The sequence below is a fragment of the Fusarium musae genome, chromosome 7 (assembly GCF_019915245.1).
Source record: "Fusarium musae strain F31 chromosome 7, whole genome shotgun sequence".
In the NCBI taxonomy this organism is placed as follows: domain Eukaryota; kingdom Fungi; phylum Ascomycota; class Sordariomycetes; order Hypocreales; family Nectriaceae; genus Fusarium; species Fusarium musae.
Window position 1 is genome coordinate 2,562,277 of NC_058393.1, and position 19,119 is coordinate 2,581,395.

Consider the following 19,119-nt stretch of genomic DNA (forward strand, 5'->3'; position numbering starts at 1 on the left):
TCTGGTCAGACATGCAGGCCCCTAGTCCAAACAGTCGGAACCAATTGCTCTCTACCAGCGCGTACTGCATGAGCAGCACCAGTTCGCAGTATGCTTGGTGTTTGCAGGATCGTAAGGTGCTGCTGCAAGGCGGGCTCATACTCCCAATCGTCCCTCTGACAGTCACGAAACGATCGTTGTTCGATCCGTTCGAAAATGGTCCAAGGAGGATCGATAACTAGTATTGCTCTTTCCATAGCTATCATCAAGTGCTTCCGAAGTCGTTTCCTTTGTCTTCCTGGGACTTGGCAAGCCACACTAGCAAGCAAACAACGGGAGGTGGGGGGTCAAATAGCCGCGCGGTGCGAAGCGTCTCGAGGTTGATGTCAATGCTACCCTTGTCGAAAGGATCTAGTGAGATCGTGAGACATATGAGTGATTCAGACATCAGCACGACGCTAAAAGTCTGTTCGATAGTCGCGGTCACCTACTGCGTCTCGTATCGACTATCACGGATGGCGCTGAGCAACACCTATATACGGTAAATGAGGTAATTACCAAGACCCTAGATTCAAAGCTCAACCGCCCCGTTTTGCATGCTGATCTGCATTGTGAATTTGGGCCAACGATCGCCATTTGAAAATTTCCTATTTTCGGAAGATGATGGCCAAAATAGAATTTGAAACCCGTTAATTGACGTGGGGGGATCGACGGTGTGGTGAAGAGCCCACATTGCCAGAAGCTATCCACAAGGCTTGAGCATAGGTACTGCTATGTTTGCATTTCCTTACCTTGCATTCCCTTATCCATTGATTAGTTCAAGATTGAGTCGAAGCCCTTGTGGTAATTGAAATACTAATAAACACTGCAATGATCCCCCTTACCGTGCAACGCTTGACAAATAGGATTCGAGCCGGCAGCTTCCTCGCCCTGTATCGTGTATAGTCGTAGTCAAAGGCCAGTTTAAGCCGACTGGCTTGGGAGTTTTGCGTGGAAGCCGAAAATGAGCTGGCTGGTATGACATGAGAGGCTGCAGTTCGCTCAGTGTCCAATGCCAACTACATAGAACGTGCGACAGCTATTTCCGGTTTCTGTGTTTCATGTTTTAGCTCAGTGTTTCTTTTTGGGGCTTGAATCTTAAGAGGAATCGGGTAATAACAACCGAATATCTTAGATGATAATGGCTGTCGGCGATATGATATGTTATAGAAGGGTCAGTTCTATTGTGCATGACCGAATCGCGACCGAAATCCATACTTGAGTTGAAGACATCATAAAGGGATAATGCGTCTCAGCTGAGCCTAGACCAGATCCTGGATCATGGAATATCCTTGACGGGAGCCCTTGCATTGTGGGACTGGGCCGTGAGCTGCAACATGGAACATGGGACATGGGTGCTGTCAATCCCTGCAATTTGAGCAAACAGTTTCTCTGCCCCAGACGCACGACACGCAAGGACCTCGCTACATTGTGTATTGCAATTGGTGTTTGTGTTTGTGCTACGTATGCTGAGTGGCCTCACTGCATACTAGGCAAATGCGTTGGAGGTAAGGAAGAATTACTGTACTGCAGGTGCCCGATAGCTTGGTTCCAAGTTGCGAGCAGGCCAGTCCCGTCCCAGTCAGCCTGATAACCCAGCCGGTTGGGATAGGATAGGCACTCCAACAGCACGGAAATCGATATTGATATCGACCTCGAAGCTTGGACCTCCCATCCATTTCATGTCGGCATTGTTCTGTTTGGCTCCAGCTCAGGAGGCTAAACAAGCCCAAAAGCAACCCTGCAACCCTGCAGTGACGAGTGATTAACTGGCGGGATGGATCTCGGTATCTCTATGCTGTTCGTTCGTCGGGGCTCCCTCGTGGATGTATGGAGACCCAACAGATTCTCAGTAAATCGCTAGAGTGGCTTGCTTTTTTGCTGCGGTAGCCCGATTCTTGCAGGGTTCAACAACAACCTGAAATCCTGGGCCTAGTATGGAGACTGATGAACGAGTTGAAGTGGAATTAGAGGAGTCGGCATCCGTTGGCAGTGGAGAAGAACGGGCGACCTGACCTGCAGCTTCTATAGAGCATGCACCACTTGCACCAACTGCACTTACCTTGAATTAGATATTAGTCGTAGTTGCCCCCCGACTCTCAGGTCGTTCTTTCCAGTTAACATCTCGATGGCACTTGCCTCAAAGTCCCAACTCCTCCTCTTCCATCTTTTGCCTTTTGTGAACGAGCATTCTTTTCTTCACCCTCTCTCCTCCCCAGGCCGGGGTCTTTAATTACATTCATCACGTCTCATATCTGAGCCCATTTTATCATTCAACTTGAGAAATACCCTTGTAAGATCATTTCTTTATCCGTTTCGATGCCGACCTCACTAATCGTCGGATAGAGTTTCTTATGTGTAATTGGGCGTGTTTCATACCAAAAGTTTCTCGGCTGCTCCCTTTCACACCCTCGAACGGACCAAGCATTCCATCAGCACAATCCCTTACTTTATTTCGACTTCTCCCGTTTACTATTCCTTTTTTCTACTGAGAGATCGTCCGAATCAGTGGCGCCTCGGGAATTCATTATGTCTACCGATAAGAAACTCCTCGGGAGCGTCGTTGCCTTTGAAGGCCATGTAGACACGATATCAACACAACTACGACTGCTTCCAACTTCACCACATATTCTGATACTTCCCAGCATTCAAAATTATATCTCCAATAGGGACTTGGAAAACCGCTCAGACATTCGAGTTTATGTCAAGAAAATACACGAGGCCACAGTAGCTCGTTACGAGGCTGCTCAAGCTTTCCTTCATGGTTCAACAGCAAGTGGAAGGCGACTCGTGTTTATGAACGGCGGGACCCCAAGTGCCCGAACACTTTGTATCAGAGCAATCATGGACTACGAAACAAATGGGGACTACTACCGTGCCGAGTCGCTATTCAACCAGCTAGTTAAGGATGGAGTGGTGGGCCTGGACAATCCAGTTAGAGACTGGAGAAAGCAGGACATGTATCAACCGAAGGATCAAGGGGACCAAGAACAGGAGTTCGAAGATCCCATTACACGAGCTATGCGAGCTGCCGACGCCTTGGACCGACAAACAGCATCACTTCAACCCTCCAATGAACTAGATTTGACCCTCACGCCGCGTCCGCGAAGTAACAGCTTGCCGCTCTACGGCTATGAGGACAACTTCGGAGATGATGCCCCATTCTTTGTTTTTGGTGCCGCGAATAAAGATGAAGGTGGGAGTACAGCTGATGATCCTCCGGGCTGTTCTTACTCACCCCAAGCTTGCAGGTTTTCTGCGAGGCATTATGACCGGTCTGCAGGTCGCATTTATCATGATATTTCCCATCTACAGTCTCCTTCACCTAGGACTTCTTTCCTTACATCTCCCAGTTGCATTGGCGAAGCCTACGGCTTGATGGCTGCCCCTGTATCCCCTGCCCTCGAAGGCTTGAGCCCAAGATCCGACGTTTTGAGCATCCCGTCCACAGATAATGTCGTGTACGGGGAAGCTTCATTAGTGGACATGAGGTCTCCAGGCCGCAGCCCAACTCTGCCTCGAGTCAAGTCTCTGGACAGAATCTACCCGGCCAGTCCCAGGTATCGGGATCTCTGTCTTTCTGCAGCCACTTCAGGACTTGCACGGCAACTAGAGAGTGATCCGGAGCCAGAATTGTGGAAAGCCCATCGACATTCACAATCGATAATCACAAGCCCCAAGGAGCTCGTTTCCAAAAGACGCAGCTACACAGAGGGACCCCGAACTGTTATTGTGAGAACCAATCTCCCGATCATCAAAGTGGCCCCGGTTCCCTTGGAGAAGAAGCGAAAGCCTGCACGGGCATCGTACGTGGATAGAGGCACTGATGCCGAGCACATTTCTGGACCAAAGGAGACATTCCAACCTGTACTGCCCTTCATGGAAGACCTGGTGGTGCACCTGAGGGAGGATGTCCCCGAACCTTTGCTCAATTCTGTCACCCATGGGCTTAGAATGGGCCAATTTCCCGTGGCTATTTATTCACCTACTTCCGAAACAGACGAGGGCAATGCTCTGGTTCCAGGAACACCTGAGTCCAACACTATCACAGACGTAAGCTGCGCAGAAAGCCAATACGAGGAGTTAGCTGTCACCGACCAATCTATCTTTTCGGACGAATACGATCCGTTCGCATATAATCAGTCCGTCTGGCCCAACAAGAAGCCTGCCCCAAGTGTGCCCAAGCTCAAGGTTGCACGACCTCCGACACCAGTTCGGACTCCTCCACCCCTGGTTTCGGATGTCGACAGCAAGTTTCACGACCTTCGAATTAATAGCCAAGAAACAGCCATTACTGTACAGAACTCAGTGCGTTCTGTCCTCCAGGAGCACTTCCCCCCAGAAACTCAAGGCTACCGGCAATTCCAGTTTTCCCTTTTGCCAGAACTTGAAGGATTATGGAACCCAGTCTTTTGGGAGACTGGAAGTAACAATAGTTATGAACCATGCCATAGAATCGACCAGATCCTAGCTATTGGAGCCCAGAGAGGTGTGAAGAGGTACTACACTTGCGCCATCACAGGACAGCTTGAGAAGCTAGGAACAAAATGCAACGGCATGAGTCGAAGTGGCCGGCTGGACTTCAGGTATGTACTAGACTCTGCTCCATTTTGTACTGCTCAAAACTCACACTAGACAGGTACCTTCTTGCCAATGCCATGCAAGCGTATACGGCCCAGCCTTTAGCCAGCCAGGCCAAAGACAACCCTTTTGCGAATTCGTTCCTACTCGCGACTCTCATAATTCCACACCTCGAAACGTATCTCGCCCTTCACACACAGGTGAGGTATCTCCTCCTTGAATACCCGCCTGAGCATCTTGCGACGATGCTGGCTCTTCAAAAGCTTGTTGGAGTAGAGTTGATGAAGGTGGCTCAGATTGTTGATGCTGGCAGCAAGAGCATTCCCTTCACTCATCTACGTGGTAACTCCATCACCAGCCCAGAACAAGGACCTGTTGGGCGCTTCGGGAAGACTTTCCCACAAAACTCGGGCTCTGGCTATGACGTTACGGTTTCTGAGGCCAACTTCCTCATCACATCAACTGCAACTGATGCAGAAATCGCAACTTTTATTGCGACCATCTCCAGGATTCTGTCCAAGACTTCTGATTTCTATGTCCCTCAAGAGCCCTCAAAGAAGCCGTCCCCAAAGAAGTCCAAGCCGCCATGTATCACAGGAACATTCTCCGCTTTCCCACGTGTGCCATCGGCGACTCATAGCCCGCCCATGTCCCCGGCACTTGGGGCGTCTTTGGGAGCGGCACTATCAGGGTCATCTGCGGTTCCGAGTCGAGCCCCTTCCATCGCTGAAACCGTCAAGACAGCAAAGTCTTCCAGAAGCAAGCCAAGCCGATCATATTCAAAGCGAAACCCTTCCGCGATTGATGCTCGATCGATCTTAACTATGTATGTTGATGACAGCGACTGGGATCAAGAAGATCGACGGATTATGCCGCTCCTCGAGGATAAGGCCGAGAGGCGAAAAGGGAATTCTCATAAGGCTCTGAAGTTTCTCGGCCTGTCATGATTTCAGAAAGAACGAATACCAATCGCCATGTGAAAAATATGGCCATAACGATGTTATGATTTCGCCCAACGTGGCATTTTTCTTTTGTTGTTATTTTGGGGCGAGGATTTACAATGATGGCTAGGGAGACCGGGAAAGGATAAAAGTCATGATGCTGTTAATAGAGTAATGTTTGACAACCTTTTATTCCATTTACGGTCTGGGGATGGGACTTAAGAAGTTATGGGATGTAATAGTAATTGTAGATTATCTTTAGGTAAAGTCTTCGGATTTGTACTTAGACATTGCCGTTGTCCTCATTGCTCAGTCTGCCCTGTCCAAGGCTACCATCAACATCTACACCTGCTTTTCTCTGTGTTTTGATCTCTTCTCTGGCCTCGGCCTGCTCAGCCTTTTTTCTAGCATGGCGTTAGCTTCCGTGTACTGAACAAGCTATATATCGAGACGAACCTTTCAATATCAGAGGCATAGTCCTCGATCTTGATATCATCCTTGCGTGGCTTATCCCTGGTACTCGTTCCCTTTACTGCATCGGCGACTTTGCCTTCTGCGAGAGTAGCTAGTTGCTCTGCGTTCTCGTTGTCGTTTTGACGGGGAGCTTCGGACTGCTTTGACACTTGACTTTCGACGCTGGCCATTTTAAAGGATTGTGAAAGACTGAGATGAGTATTGGGTATGATGACTTTACTTTGTGTAGATGTATTGGTGAGAAAGAGTTACTGTGCATGAAATTGTTATGTTGAAAGAGTGCCTTGAGAATGACATCAGGCTGAGAGTGGTTGATCTATGACGTATATCAACTTGGTTATCATCGATGAGGAAGATCTTCGTGCATGAAGCGTGTGTAGCGTAGATTAAGAATCTGAACTTTATCTTTCTGTCTTACATGAAGTGTTTACACAATGTCTTGAACGTTTTGCTTAAGTTGTATAATGGTTAAAGTTGGTGTGAAAGAGCTGTGCTTGGGTTGTCTAATGCGTGAGCTGTGTTGTAACCAGTTGAGTGCGACCAGGGCTTTAGATGGACATTTCAGAACATCCTGGCGATATCTACGAGATGCACCACAGAGCCTTGGCTATTAGCTCGTTCCATGTCATGAGTTCACTTTGGGAGACGAAATCTCTCTTCATCAAGGAAACATTTTACGGGGTCAACATCATGACTTGGGATATGAAGCCATATGAGTAAGGAACTCCAACCATATTCATCATAGATCAAGGTTTGAAAAAAGGAATATTCCACCTTTATTAAGAATAACCCTTTCTCGCATACTGAAATCGATCTCAAGTACCAAACAACGAAAAAACCATAGGCGAACCAGGATGGTAAGATAGAAGAAACAACATAACAACTGATATCAGAACCCAAGCAAGATATTGACGATTAGCGCAACTATTCTCCACAGCTATCAAGGAGTCAAGATGTTGCGGAGAACAGAGCGCCAGGATCGCGAATTGGCAGAGGAAAACGGGGTGCGCAGATAATGTGATTCCCAGCGAATGGCTGGTTGGCGGGTTGAAAAGAACAAGAATCGACGAATGCCTCCCAGTACTTGGATTTCGCAAAAGTGCAAAGACACAGCATGGGGGGAATAAGAAAATACAGCCTACGCACGCGCAAAACCCTTCCAAAGCCATCCGCAACCAGAAACACAAAATCTGCCTTCGTGTCTGTCGCCTCCCCTTGTGCTCCCTCCCCAGAACCAATCGATTCCCCGCCCAGACCATTCCTACCGTCGACATAGCAAAGGCATAGCCCGCGAATGGCGTTAAGACGAATGGAAAGAGCCGTGATTCCAGATGCCAAGGCGGTAAAAGGATCAAGTGGTGACTTGAGGAAAAGAAAGGCAATCCAAGTGGTCATAATCTGGTCTATGCGCAGAAACGGAGTGAGTGAAAGAAAAAAGCAAATATCGTGAGTGAACTCGTCCGATCGTGACCCTGGCATGTTGTTCATTGTCCCGGCCGTACTCCATCATCCTGCTTCGCCGAGAGAAAGGAGAGCGTTAAAGCATTTAGCAGCAGCTGTTGTTGGAGGACGATCCAACGCCCTGGCCTTGGCCGACTTGCACGCTGGGCTTGGTGTTGTTAGCTGTTGTGGTGCCCATGCGCTCCTTGATCTGGCGGGCCATGGTCAGGAAAGCCTGCTCGACGTTGCTGGCGTTCTTGGCGGAAGTCTCAAGGAAAGGAATTCCCAGACTGTCGGCGAATTCCTACAAGTTTATGTCAGTCATCGCGTTGCTGTGGATGGTTGTTGCAGCCGAGGGTGAAGTTTTGGTGACAGGGGCATTTGAGCGTTCAGGCGCTTAGATGCATGTGATGGGCGACCCGCTAGGCTGCGACATTCAGAGTACCAGAATAAGAAAAAAAACTTACCTTGGCTACGCTGTACTCAACGACCTTCTTGTCTGACATATCGCTCTTGTTACCGACCAGCAGCTTGTTGACACCCTCGGTGGCATATCGGTCAATCTCCTGGAGCCATTGCTTGACGTTGTTGAACGAGTCCATGTCGGTAACATCGTAGACGACGCAGATGCCGTGGGCACCACGGTAGTAGGAAGAGGTGATGGTACGGAAACGCTCTTGACCGGCGGTATCCCACTTGAGGACAGGTTAGCATTTGGTTAGGTGGCCGGAGCCTGCGCCAAGGGTGCCACATACGATCTGAAGCTTGACGGTCTTGCCATCGAGCTCTATTGTTCGGATTTTCTGAGTAGGTGTTAGACGATAGGCTAGGTAACCGGAAATGCTGGCTGGGAACGACGCACGAAATCGACACCGATGGTAGAGATGTAGGACTCGGTGTAGGTGTCATCGGCGAATCGCAGGAGAAGACAAGACTTTCCAACACCGGAGTCTCCGATGAGGAGGAGCTTGAAGAGGTAGTCGTATCTAGTTGGTGTCAGATCCAAAAATTATCAAGGAGTCGCATCTCGACAGCGGCAGCAAAAGGAAATCGCATGAGGTTTAGTCGAGGATGGCAGGGTGCAACTCTGAAGCAATAGTCAGCATGGGGCATGGTTCCATCAGGAGGTTATCGCAAAGGAGGCGGAGAGTGGCGTACTACTCAGGGTTCATGTTGGCGGCTGTTCCTTGGTTCACAGTGAGACAAGAGTCCGATACGAAAAGTGAAGGGTGAGGCTGGAAAGACGGACTTGTCGAGGCGATGGAATGAGGAGTTGGAGATGAGTTGATGGGAGAGAAAGATTAAGTTGAGAATGGGTGCAGAGGCTCAAGTAAGGTACGTCAGGGAAGAAACGTAACGCCAGGCAACGCCAGCACCGCCTAGGAGAGGGAGGGAATGATGGGGCAGCTGACAGGCGTGGATCACGTGATGCCGTCAAAGAGAAACAAAGAGTTACAATGAAAGTCAGTCAATGTGATACTGAGTTAACGGGTACAGTAAAGGCAGAGCGTGTGCAGCAAATAAGAAACGGATGAGACGAGAGGGTACGTCACAAACGAGGTTTATTCGTTGACTTAATTTTCCTTGCAAGGGTAATCTACTGGATATTGCTTGTTCTCATGCAATATACTTTCGAGATATCACAGGGCGGTTTACCGATATACCACTATCGCTTGCGATAGCACCCAACCAAGTTGACGTAGACTTTCCCAAAACGGATCATCTTCCAATAACAAAAGAAGAGCAAGCATCGTGCGTGCATATTCACTACAAACAACGTCGGAATGAGAAATGCATCATTACCTTGAGGGTCTGCCTGCTTTGCTCCGTCGTCGGGCATGCACTGTAGGTGTCCGCTCATCCATTAACATCTCATGATGAGGCTGCCTGTGAACCAAACTTGGAGCCTGTGCCGTCATTCACACGATTCAAGTGACTTGGCATGTCACAAGTTGATATACTAGATCAACTTCACCGCCTTCTGCTTTAAGAGTGAGAAAGACGGCATCTATTCACGATTGCAAACAGATGATCTCCAAGAAATGCCAGATAACGTCTTATCAGTGGATCCTGCTTCATTCAAGCCTCAATTCTCCCATTTTCTCCAGATTCCCAACCTGTTTGTTCTCTCCCACTTAAAGGATCCCATCACAGTGGAAAAGACCCGCCCCGCCACATCCCGCTCCGCTGTCTATTTGTGGCTGTGGAGTATCCATCATCAACCAATCAAGTCTACCATTTCACAATCATGTCACTTCCCTTACACTTGACTGCTGCTAGATACTTCCGAGTCTACCCATTAAGCCATCGCAGAAAAAGTCCAAAAGTGGATATACCTTGCTTGAGGTTCCCTACCATCCAAGCTACTACGGATAGAGGTATCGGCAACACCTCATTATTACCAACTCACCTTGGTTCTGTAATATTCTAGACCCTCTTTAACAAAGTCACCTTTGGCTTCTTCCATCAAATTTCACTCTTGATCCATGAATCTCTCCATTCTGTTGCGGTGACCTCCCAATGGCCGCGTCCATCCGATCCAGTCTAAGCCGTTCCGGCCGGACCTCTGTTGCCTCTATTCGCAGTCTCTCCAATGCTCGCCCGGCAAAGGCACAGGTTCAGCCCGTCACTGTTAGAGAACCTAAACCTTCCCTGCAGCCTACCGATGCCACTCTTCTCGAGGACTACTTAAGGCGAGGCGCACTGTCAAGAACATATTTCGATGCGACAGGCGTGCGATGGGTCGGATCTGGCGATGACGGACCAAAGGACCCCAATAAGGCAAAGCTAGGAAAAAGTACGTCACTGAGGATATTCCAATGTTTGTATCACAATGCTAACTTTCTATAGCTCTACGAGTTTTACAAGAACGATTACCAACGCTTTTACTACATCCTCTTCCTCACGACATTCTTGCGCCAAACATCGCCCTTCATCTTTTCCCTTCGACGCACCCTCACCTACCAACCGTCTCCGGCCGTGTCGCCTATAACGCCGCCCTCTGGACCTCCCCAATAGCATGGAACCGCGTCCCCATTCTCGGGAATGTCTGCATCGAGGTTCTCGCGGAGCGCATGACAACGGAGCCCCTCACATTCTTACCCCGCCGTGCTGGGGCGATACCTGAGCAGCTCGTGGTCCGCTGGTGCGAGAAGCGAAAGGGTTCAGATACTTCTTCTGACAAAGGAGTGATTGCCCGGTCTCTGCCATTTGGCCGGGGAGTCGACCCAGACAAGGCATTCACGGGACTGTTTGTCTTCGACTTCGATGCCGAGGGTCGGATTCTAAGCCATACCATTGAGCAGGCACAAGCTGGTGGCGATTGGGAAGCTGGAGTCGGTGCAAAGGTTGTTGGTCTGACTGACTGGCTTCTCGGAGGTTGCAAGAACCCCGGCACTCCTATACCAATGTTCGAGCGAGTGCGAAGACGACGATCCATCTAAAGACTCACAGTTGGGATGGACAGTGATGATATGACCCCAAGGGGCGTGTTCGCTTAGAAAACGAGAGCGGTTTACGGAAGGATATGGCATCATGAGAGGCGTTTCTGGTTGCATCTTTCATCGCCAGCGACTTCATGCTGGTTCGGGTCCCGGGGTCTTTGTGTATAAGACAGTGTACAACAATGAGCCATGAGACTCCACACACATTCAAACTTTGTATAGCTTTGTAAATTAGCAACTAAAACTCATTTTTAGACGGTACTATGCCTCCAAACAATTCTTGTCACAGTCGTCTCTTGTTCATAGTTAGGACTTTAAATTCGAACAGAATGTCAGTTATGCAATTGATGCAAAACTACGAATTCAACTGACCTATTTATGATATGTGTGAGTGTTACGAGTACGGTAAAGAGAGTAAATACAATTTCGTGCGGTACGAAACTCTTAGGGAAACCTAGAAACCTATTCATGAAGCTTCACACGAGTTCATATCTAGACAGAGCCTCTTAGGGTGCTACCTAAGGCTTGCTAACCAGGAAGTAACAGTTATGATAGTAGGCCATCAAGTGCCTAGTGGTGGAAACATTGGGTGTAGCGTCGCGAAGCTCATGTATTCATACACGCTATCAGCCTCTAACCTACTGTGTCGAGGCTTTTTCATTCCTGAAGAGCCAGCCCATTTTCGAGCCGTCTTCTCCTTGATGGCATATGGGCATTTCACAATATTCTGCCCAAATGACCGTCAGCCAGAGCACTTTAGAGCGTCCGGCAACCTAAGCCTACTTCCAGGCCTTGTAATTTGAGATAAGTACCAATATCCAAACGTACTCTAAAGCACAATCTCGCCAATGTTCTCCCCCTCAAAGCCCTGCTTCGCAAGCTTCTTGACTCGCGCCTTCTCCCTTGCTTTGTCGACGGCTTTCTTCTCCTCTGCGAGCTTCTTGACAACGTCTAGGTCTCCGGGCTCAAAGCCAGGAGGCGGATCGTCGTCCCTGTCGAGATCGATTTCACCAAGGAGGAGCACGTTTTCACCTCGGACGAGGAATATGCCGTGATTTATATCGGCGTACAGACCCGTTGGTCGATCGCTACCTGCTGACTCGGGGGAGGGCGCGAAGATACGTTCGACGGTAGATTGGAGGACGAGATTGGCTGGTTGAAGTCAGAAAAGGGAATTGCTCTCCCTGCAGTGATTCGTTTTGCCCAAAACCCACCGAATTGATCCCAGCTTCTTAGTACGCCGATGAGTTTTCTCCCATCGCGCAAAGCGACCATGAGCTTCTCTGCAATTATACAGTCGTCAGCACACGATCCTTCCCTTTCTCCCTGCTTTTTATCGAGTCCAACCCTTCTCTCATGAACCGGAAACAGGAATAAACTGGTACCATGGCGGAGTCGTACTGTCTGTGAGATCCAGGAGCTGCGCTGCAGTGGTGAACATCTGAGGCGGCAGCTGTGGGAGCGGTTGCGGCGCACCGCGGCCCTGTGGAGAGGCATCGGCGATGGATAGGTTCTCCATGATGTCGTGATGGATGAGGTTGGTAGTGTTTTTTTATCTTCTTTTGTGATTGCGAAATTCTATTGATCCATGGAGAGTTCTTTTATAGGCTCATGACATGGACATTGCGAGGAGATGGTTTGGAGCGGTCGAATAAAGGGAAGATGCTCTAGGTCGTTGATGCTTTCACGTTGATCTAAGGTGTTGCGGATCCTATTGCGGCAAAACAGCGCTATAACGATAGGGGCCATTTAGCTGCATATCGCTATAAAACGCCGAATTCAACAAAACATGCCATCAAATTTCTGACTTTCAATGCGGGGCATTTTAGTTCTAGAGAGCAGATGGAGGGGCATTCTCATCCATCTTGGCGGGGCAGAAAGTCAAAAGGTTCAGGGAACGGAACAAGCAAGAAATAAGCATCCATGACAAGGTCTTGGCCGCAGTCTCTTAGTGGTCGAGAGCTGCAGCAGTGACTTGCTTGTGCGTCATTATATGCCATTCGGCAAAGGGTTCTTCTCTTTTTCCATGTCTCATTATTTTGGTCATCTTTTTGGTCACTCACTCTCACTCTCACTCTCACCCAGCTTCAACTTGTTTAGATGCGCTCAAGTGAGGGGAATCGCCAAGTCTATTCAACTCCACCATGACCAGGCGAGTTACTGAGATTTCATCCCTCTCTAGTGGGGTGGACTTATGCGCATATTTGCCTCCCCGTCCCGTCGGTCTTCGGGCTAGTACCCGATGAAAAAAGCAAGAATCTGAGGGCAGCCAACCTTTTGTGATGCTTTTCCGGTCCTATCCATGAATTGCAATAAGATAAACCCTCTGATCTCGATGCTTGCACCTTTATATGCCGCTCAAGTAACCCGCCCCGTCCGAATTCTTAGATGTGTAAAAAAAAAAAAAAACAAGTGATACTCTATCATGTTCCAGCCTAAACGCCTTGGGATGGATGCACATTGTAGTCTCTATATAGAGAACTGAAAAATAGGAGGTAAAGAAGAGGTGCTTCGTAACTCAACCCAGATTGAGTTTCTTAGACGAGCACGTGTCATTCCTCTCATGACAAGGAAATGGAAAGAACTCTGTGGAAGTGACGGTGTATCACAATCCACTCAACAGCCAGGAGATGAAGCCATGTCGTCGCGACTGAATGGGGGGCCGTTCAAGGATAGAGATTGGTCACTTCCAAAGCCATGATTACGCATGAGAGGGCGCCGTGAGGCTATTGACGATTTACAGTAGACCGTTGCAAGGCCTCCTGTAGCTCCGGTCGTGTTGACAATGCCTCCCACGCCTGGGCAAATGTAAACCACTGGCGTTCTCGCTTGTGGGATTCGGGCCAATCGTCGTACTCGCTGGTTACTGTGCCCTCAAAGAAGTGGTATCTTGACCGATCTTTTGACGATTTGGGCGCACGCTTCTCATCAATGTCACCAAGATCATAGGTGATCTGAACAGTGATGCCAGCTTCTTCCCAGGCCTCTCGCTCAGCGGCTTCCTGGCAAGTCTCGTCAGACTCCCAGCCGCCCTTGGGCAGCACCCAGCCTTTGCGCCGGGTAGACTGAATCAATAGGACAAACTTTTGATCGGGAGTGAGAGGCACGATGCCAGCGACGAGACGTTCGCCCTTAGTGTTGTAACCTATAAAAGGAAAATATCAGTGGTGAGATCTTGAGATTATCGATTGAGAATGCGAATTGTCGGGAGTTGTCGAATTGTGCCTGGGCGAACGTAGAAAATTATGGTTGGATTCAAACCCATCACACCACAAAAATGGACAACAAGGATGGTGTAGAAGGCACCAAGACAAATGCTTCATAAAAAGCCAAGGGGGTCAAACGTGCCGAGAAGGATACTTTCTAATAAAAAATATTGTATTGCGCATCAGGTAAAAACTCACGTTGCTTGGTTCTACCCACTCGTGACTCCATGGAACGGCCACCGCCCGAGTCGCCGGAGGCAGAACTCGACATCTTCTTAGTGGGAAGTTGGGGCGGAGAGTGACGGGAATTGGGAGGAATGTCGGGGAATTTGGTCGAGCGAGAACAAAAAACAAAGATGTTCGTGGATCTCGAAAGGCGATGATGCGGGCAAGAAAGCCTCAAAGGTCCTCGGAGGTAGCGGAGGAGAACGGATGTTCACCCCTGGGTCGAGAAAGACAGAGAGAGAGAGACGGGAACCTGCGATGGAGCGGGTGGTTGGCTTTCAAAGAGCCTTGAGAGGCATCATTGTCGAACAGTGAATGGTTGGTAAAAGTCTTGTGATCAAGTGAGGTGAGGATGAAGAACAGAAGTGGCCGTGGCCTGCGCCAGAAGGTGCTGGTGCTTGGTTCTTGGTCGGGGAGAGCCCAGACGCTCCAAAGAGCTGGGCTGGCGATGTGATATAAACTGCGAGATGATGGAGGTGTGGGCGCGCACGCGCAAAACGTCCCAAGTTTAGCTCCAAGGGGGCAGCGGGCGACTCGGCGGATCTCTCTCTGCCTCTTTCTGTCTGGCGGAACCCGCAGAGGAGTACGTACTGGCTGTAGCACTGTACGTAGGTACCTACTATACCTACCTACAGAACAGAATAGACCCGACTGCAGCAAAGAGGGTTTGGTTTGGTTTGGTCTGGTCTGGCTTAGGTTGGTTGGGGGGCGTGTAGGTACGGGGGAGCACTGGGCGCTCGGTGGACAAGCCTTCTTCAAGGAGGCTAGTGAACAGCAGACAGGGACTGGACACGGAGGGGAAAAGCTGGATCCTCGCCAGGGCTGCCTAGGGATGGAGTAGGCGTAGCGTGTCAGGTCAGAGGTACCTACTGTACAATATGTACTGTGATGTAGTGCTTGCAGTGGGCTTTAGGCCTAGACTTGCCCGGCCAAACGGTACCTGGGTGAATGGATGGATGGTGGCCTGGCGGTGGCACCCTGTAACAGTGAGTCGCTGAAGCGTGGAGTGTGGAACTGAGTGAGGGCTTTCGCTGGGTCAACCGATGCGAGGCAAACTTTGATTAGAAATGGGGGATAATTAATGGAAGTCATCAACGTGAGAGGCTCCCCTGTTTGAGTTGCCGTGGCGTTTATCACTTGTGTTGTGTTGTGTTGTGTTGTGTTGGCTGACTGACTGATACAGATGTGATAGTTGGCCGTGACGTTGATGGCCAGAAGCGAAGAGGCTTGGTTCGATTTGAGGAGTTCCACGCCAACGCCTTTGTAGCAAAGGCTGAGAACCAAAAGCTTACGAGCCGGGGAGTTGGGATCGATTGGTGACAGAGGTGTCGTTAGGGGCGTCGAACTGTCAACTTAATGGTGAGAAAATGTGTTTCTAAGCCATCTCTTGGATTTAGATACCTGGATAAAAATTGCGAAGGCTGAAATGAACTGTGCAGGGTAGACACTTTATGTGGTGGTTTGAGTATAGCCGCAGACAGGCAGACAGAATATCAAGCAATTTTCGAAAGTCTCCAGGTTATCAAGAAGTGACTGTATCTTGGATATAGTCCTGAATTTAAGAAGCTGTAGGCTGAGAGTAACTCTTCAATTGCCTGGCCCAAGAAAGGGAGGTATGGACTTGTCAACAGGTAGGCAATGCAATGGAAGAAACAAAGGTGAGATGAGTCGCCGTGCAGGCAATCTTAAAACCACCTCATGTCTTGCGCCATCCAAGTAACAAAGGGTCCCGAACTCTGACAACGACAGGGTCTGTTGCTTTTATATTCGAGCACATCTCGATAGGCTGACGGTGCATGGATGCCCAGATTGTACCAGCACGAGGCCAGAAAGCTTCTTCTGAGCTGAGAACTTGGATTGTAATAATAATACAGGGTTGACCGATCTTACGGTTCTTAGAGAGGTAATGGGTGTGGGAGGTTGCTATGTATACGTGACGAAATGGGAAATATATCGTGGGGAGATGTTTGTCTTCTTTACTCCTATAATTCAAACATTGTGGTAATGCCACGCCCCAATCTGCTTCTGCTGGAAAGTTTGAAACATGAGAGTACAAGAGAACCGAGATGCACATTAATTGAATCTGGCAGTTACTTGGGAAGATCTCGACCCTCATACCGGTAAGAGATTACAAACCCAGCAGCAGATACTTTCTATATTAGATCCGGTGAGGCCAAAAAATACACAGGCTAATAACCAGTGCCCCATCTTGTCCCGCAAATACAAGTCCAGGGCATGAGATGGGGAAATACTTGTATTGTTATACAGTACAACACAGATGCACTTCTTATTAATCATGGCCATGACAGAACGTGTGCTTTGTGGTGCCACTAGTTTATCAAAAAGTTCTTTACAGCATCCCTGAATGGCATCTGCAGCAACAGTATTTGACAAATCTTGGAAGTTAATAAAAGTTCAAAGCTTAGACCAGTGAGATGCAGGGTGTTTTATTTATTGTGAAGGGAAACGAGGGCGATTAGTTCCAACGTCCAGTAGATGACAACCAATGGAGGGTCATCACAACTCCTTAATGTAACAACCAACACTTGTGGTACAGGAACGAGCCTCACAAATGAGACACTGCCTGACCACACACCCACCGGTTTCGTAGCTGCTAGGTTGCTATTGAAAGCGGTCTCGAGTGGGCATATCAGCACGCGGACGCAGGTCTTCTTTCGCTGCGTGGGGTCATCCATGCCATTGGCAACGATGGAGGGACGGGGCTGCAGCTTCAGGGTCGCAAAGACTTGAACTTTGACCTCTTCTCAATTCACATGTTAACAATGATAGGTTCATCGTCGTCCACGGGCAGCTCCTACACTGTACCACATTAACCCTGACGTACGATGCATGAAGAAGAAGCACCAGCACCAGCAGCAGTAGTAGCACGAGAGGGGATGTGAGGGGGAGGGGTAGAATGCGCTTGTACAAGCAGAGCAGCAAGCATTGGGTCCATCCCATGGAATGGAGCACATAGTATAGGTATCGTGAAAGCGAGGCGAGAGCCCTTGATCTTCACTGTTGGAGTCCTAGTGGCCGAAGTGCGCATAATAAGCACCCTTGACAATGACGATCATTGGAAGAGAGAATCTGATATTCTTCAACATCAGTTCAATCACACAACTCAAGCTGCAGCTCGAGATATAAACAGACGTCATGTCGGTCGGTTAAGCCTCTGCCAACTTGAATGTTACAATGCATGTCTAGCTCGTCTATTTTAACGCCGGACTCCGTTCCCTCTCAACAATACCTACGCCTACCTTGCCTACTCAACATGCAGGCAAGCTTTTGCTTCTCGATGCCGGGACTGGCAAAAAAAAGAGCTCGTAGCGTCTCTAGCTCGGCAAGCCTTCTTTGACATGGAGTCTTCCACAACTGGTTCCCGGAGACGAGGCCGAGAAAAGGCCCGCAAGTCGGGTGATAAACAACATTGTCTCGAGGCGAGTCCAAAAACTGCCAAAAAAATCTGCAGAGCAATGGAGCAAACACAGCAACAAGAAGCAACACACACTAATGCCGTATCGTTGCTCGATTCGCCCGGGACCGTCAGTTTTGAGGCTAGTAAGACCTGTAGGTTTCTTTCCTTTCGTTTCACCTCATTCGTCGCACAGCGACTTTTTTTTTTTTTTTTTTTTTTGGCTGCAGCATGCAAGGAATAATAGAATGCTGTACCTGTAGAGAGGCTAGTCATCAACGTTGAGGGATTGGCCACCAAAAGCCAGGGCAATCGATTCCTCCAATCCCATCTCGTTGTTTATGCTCTGAAGAGACAGGTACTTTTTCATTTATTAATCAGGATGAGATGAAATGAGATGACAGACATGTGAGAAGGTGGGTGACACAGACTCAGCCTTGTATCGAATCTGGTTCTGTAGAAGTCGAGGAAATGCTGGAGAGGTCGGAAATCTTCCTACTGGATACGAGACGGGCCTGGGATATCTTGCGTGTTGTAGACTAATCTGTGTAACTTTTGAGAGCAAACTTGAATATTTGCAGTCGGATTTAGCAATGAAATTGGCTTTAAGCATAGTGTACATACATATCCTGCAACAGAACACCGCAACCTTGGATCTCTGATTGCATATGATGATTGCATGTGAATTTCGATATTGCTAGCAACGCTGCAGCTAATAAATGCTCCTTTCATGAATTATAAAAGGTATCGGCAGAGATTTGGATGCCTAGAGAATTGTAGCCCTAGGTCTCTATTTTGGGTGGCCAGAATACCTAGCACCCCGCCATTGCAATTGAAGATGCAGCTTCCAGTGGTTGTTGCCTTGCTTGGAGCTTGACTAGCGGAGCTGAGCAATGGTTGATCTCATCCATCATCCATCTTCAACCTTTTGCTATCTTTCCCATCTTAGCATAGAACCCAACACCCCACACGTACTATCTTTTATTTTACTCCCTTGACATTCTCTCGGTCAAACCTACATAGGGCACCATACCAACCCAGAGGATCCGTAGCTTCTAAAGGATATCGGAACTTTGCCGTGGAGCCTACCTACATTCTACCGGCTGCCGCTTTCGAAACCGTTGCACAACTACAGCTATAGCCGCCTACAGCACGGTCAGGTCTGGTCTACTACTCTAGGTGTTACACACCCGTCAGTCCAGTTTCTGTGTCTTTGAACCCCTGTTCGACTACACTAGCTTGGTCGCCTAAAGTTAGATCGAAACAGCTCGATTTTGGTCAACTCTGTTGCACATGCGCGCACACGATCACATCCCTCACTCTCAGCGCCAATCCCTGGATATCATCCGCAGCCAGCGTCTCGTCATCATCGTTCG

General features: G+C 48.8%; 6 protein-coding genes across 6 annotated transcripts; 2 read left to right on the top strand and 4 right to left on the bottom strand.

The window, feature by feature from the left end:
• Positions 1 to 2,862: 2,862 nt before the first annotated feature.
• Positions 2,863 to 5,546, top strand: J7337_009947 (uncharacterized protein; the record flags this gene model as incomplete). Its single annotated transcript, XM_044827540.1, has 2 exons — positions 2,863 to 4,604; positions 4,658 to 5,546. The coding sequence occupies 2 exons, from the start codon at positions 2,863 to 2,865 to the stop codon at positions 5,544 to 5,546; spliced, it is 2,631 nt and encodes an 876-aa protein (XP_044678134.1).
• Positions 5,547 to 5,823: 277 nt separating this feature from the next.
• On the bottom strand, positions 5,824 to 6,184 carry J7337_009948 (uncharacterized protein; the record flags this gene model as incomplete). Its single annotated transcript, XM_044827541.1, has 2 exons — positions 5,824 to 5,944; positions 5,997 to 6,184. 2 exons carry the CDS (start codon positions 6,182 to 6,184, stop codon positions 5,824 to 5,826), a joined length of 309 nt encoding a protein of 102 aa, XP_044678135.1.
• Positions 6,185 to 7,560: 1,376 nt separating this feature from the next.
• On the bottom strand, positions 7,561 to 8,626 carry YPT1 (GTP-binding protein of the rab; the record flags this gene model as incomplete). Its single annotated transcript, XM_044827542.1, has 5 exons — positions 7,561 to 7,758; positions 7,922 to 8,149; positions 8,210 to 8,257; positions 8,317 to 8,440; positions 8,616 to 8,626. 5 exons carry the CDS (start codon positions 8,624 to 8,626, stop codon positions 7,561 to 7,563), a joined length of 609 nt encoding a protein of 202 aa, XP_044678136.1.
• A 1,348-nt stretch (positions 8,627 to 9,974) lies between these two features.
• J7337_009950 (uncharacterized protein) lies at positions 9,975 to 10,897 on the top strand (the record flags this gene model as incomplete). The annotated part of the gene is made up of 2 exons (XM_044827543.1): positions 9,975 to 10,251; positions 10,305 to 10,897. 2 exons carry the CDS (start codon positions 9,975 to 9,977, stop codon positions 10,895 to 10,897), a joined length of 870 nt encoding a protein of 289 aa, XP_044678137.1.
• Positions 10,898 to 11,726: 829 nt separating this feature from the next.
• J7337_009951 (uncharacterized protein) lies at positions 11,727 to 12,416 on the bottom strand (the record flags this gene model as incomplete). Its single annotated transcript, XM_044827544.1, has 2 exons — positions 11,727 to 12,049; positions 12,299 to 12,416. The coding sequence occupies 2 exons, from the start codon at positions 12,414 to 12,416 to the stop codon at positions 11,727 to 11,729; spliced, it is 441 nt and encodes a 146-aa protein (XP_044678138.1).
• A 1,207-nt stretch (positions 12,417 to 13,623) lies between these two features.
• On the bottom strand, positions 13,624 to 14,374 carry J7337_009952 (uncharacterized protein; the record flags this gene model as incomplete). The annotated part of the gene is made up of 2 exons (XM_044827545.1): positions 13,624 to 14,042; positions 14,302 to 14,374. 2 exons carry the CDS (start codon positions 14,372 to 14,374, stop codon positions 13,624 to 13,626), a joined length of 492 nt encoding a protein of 163 aa, XP_044678139.1.
• Positions 14,375 to 19,119: the final 4,745 nt, after the last annotated feature.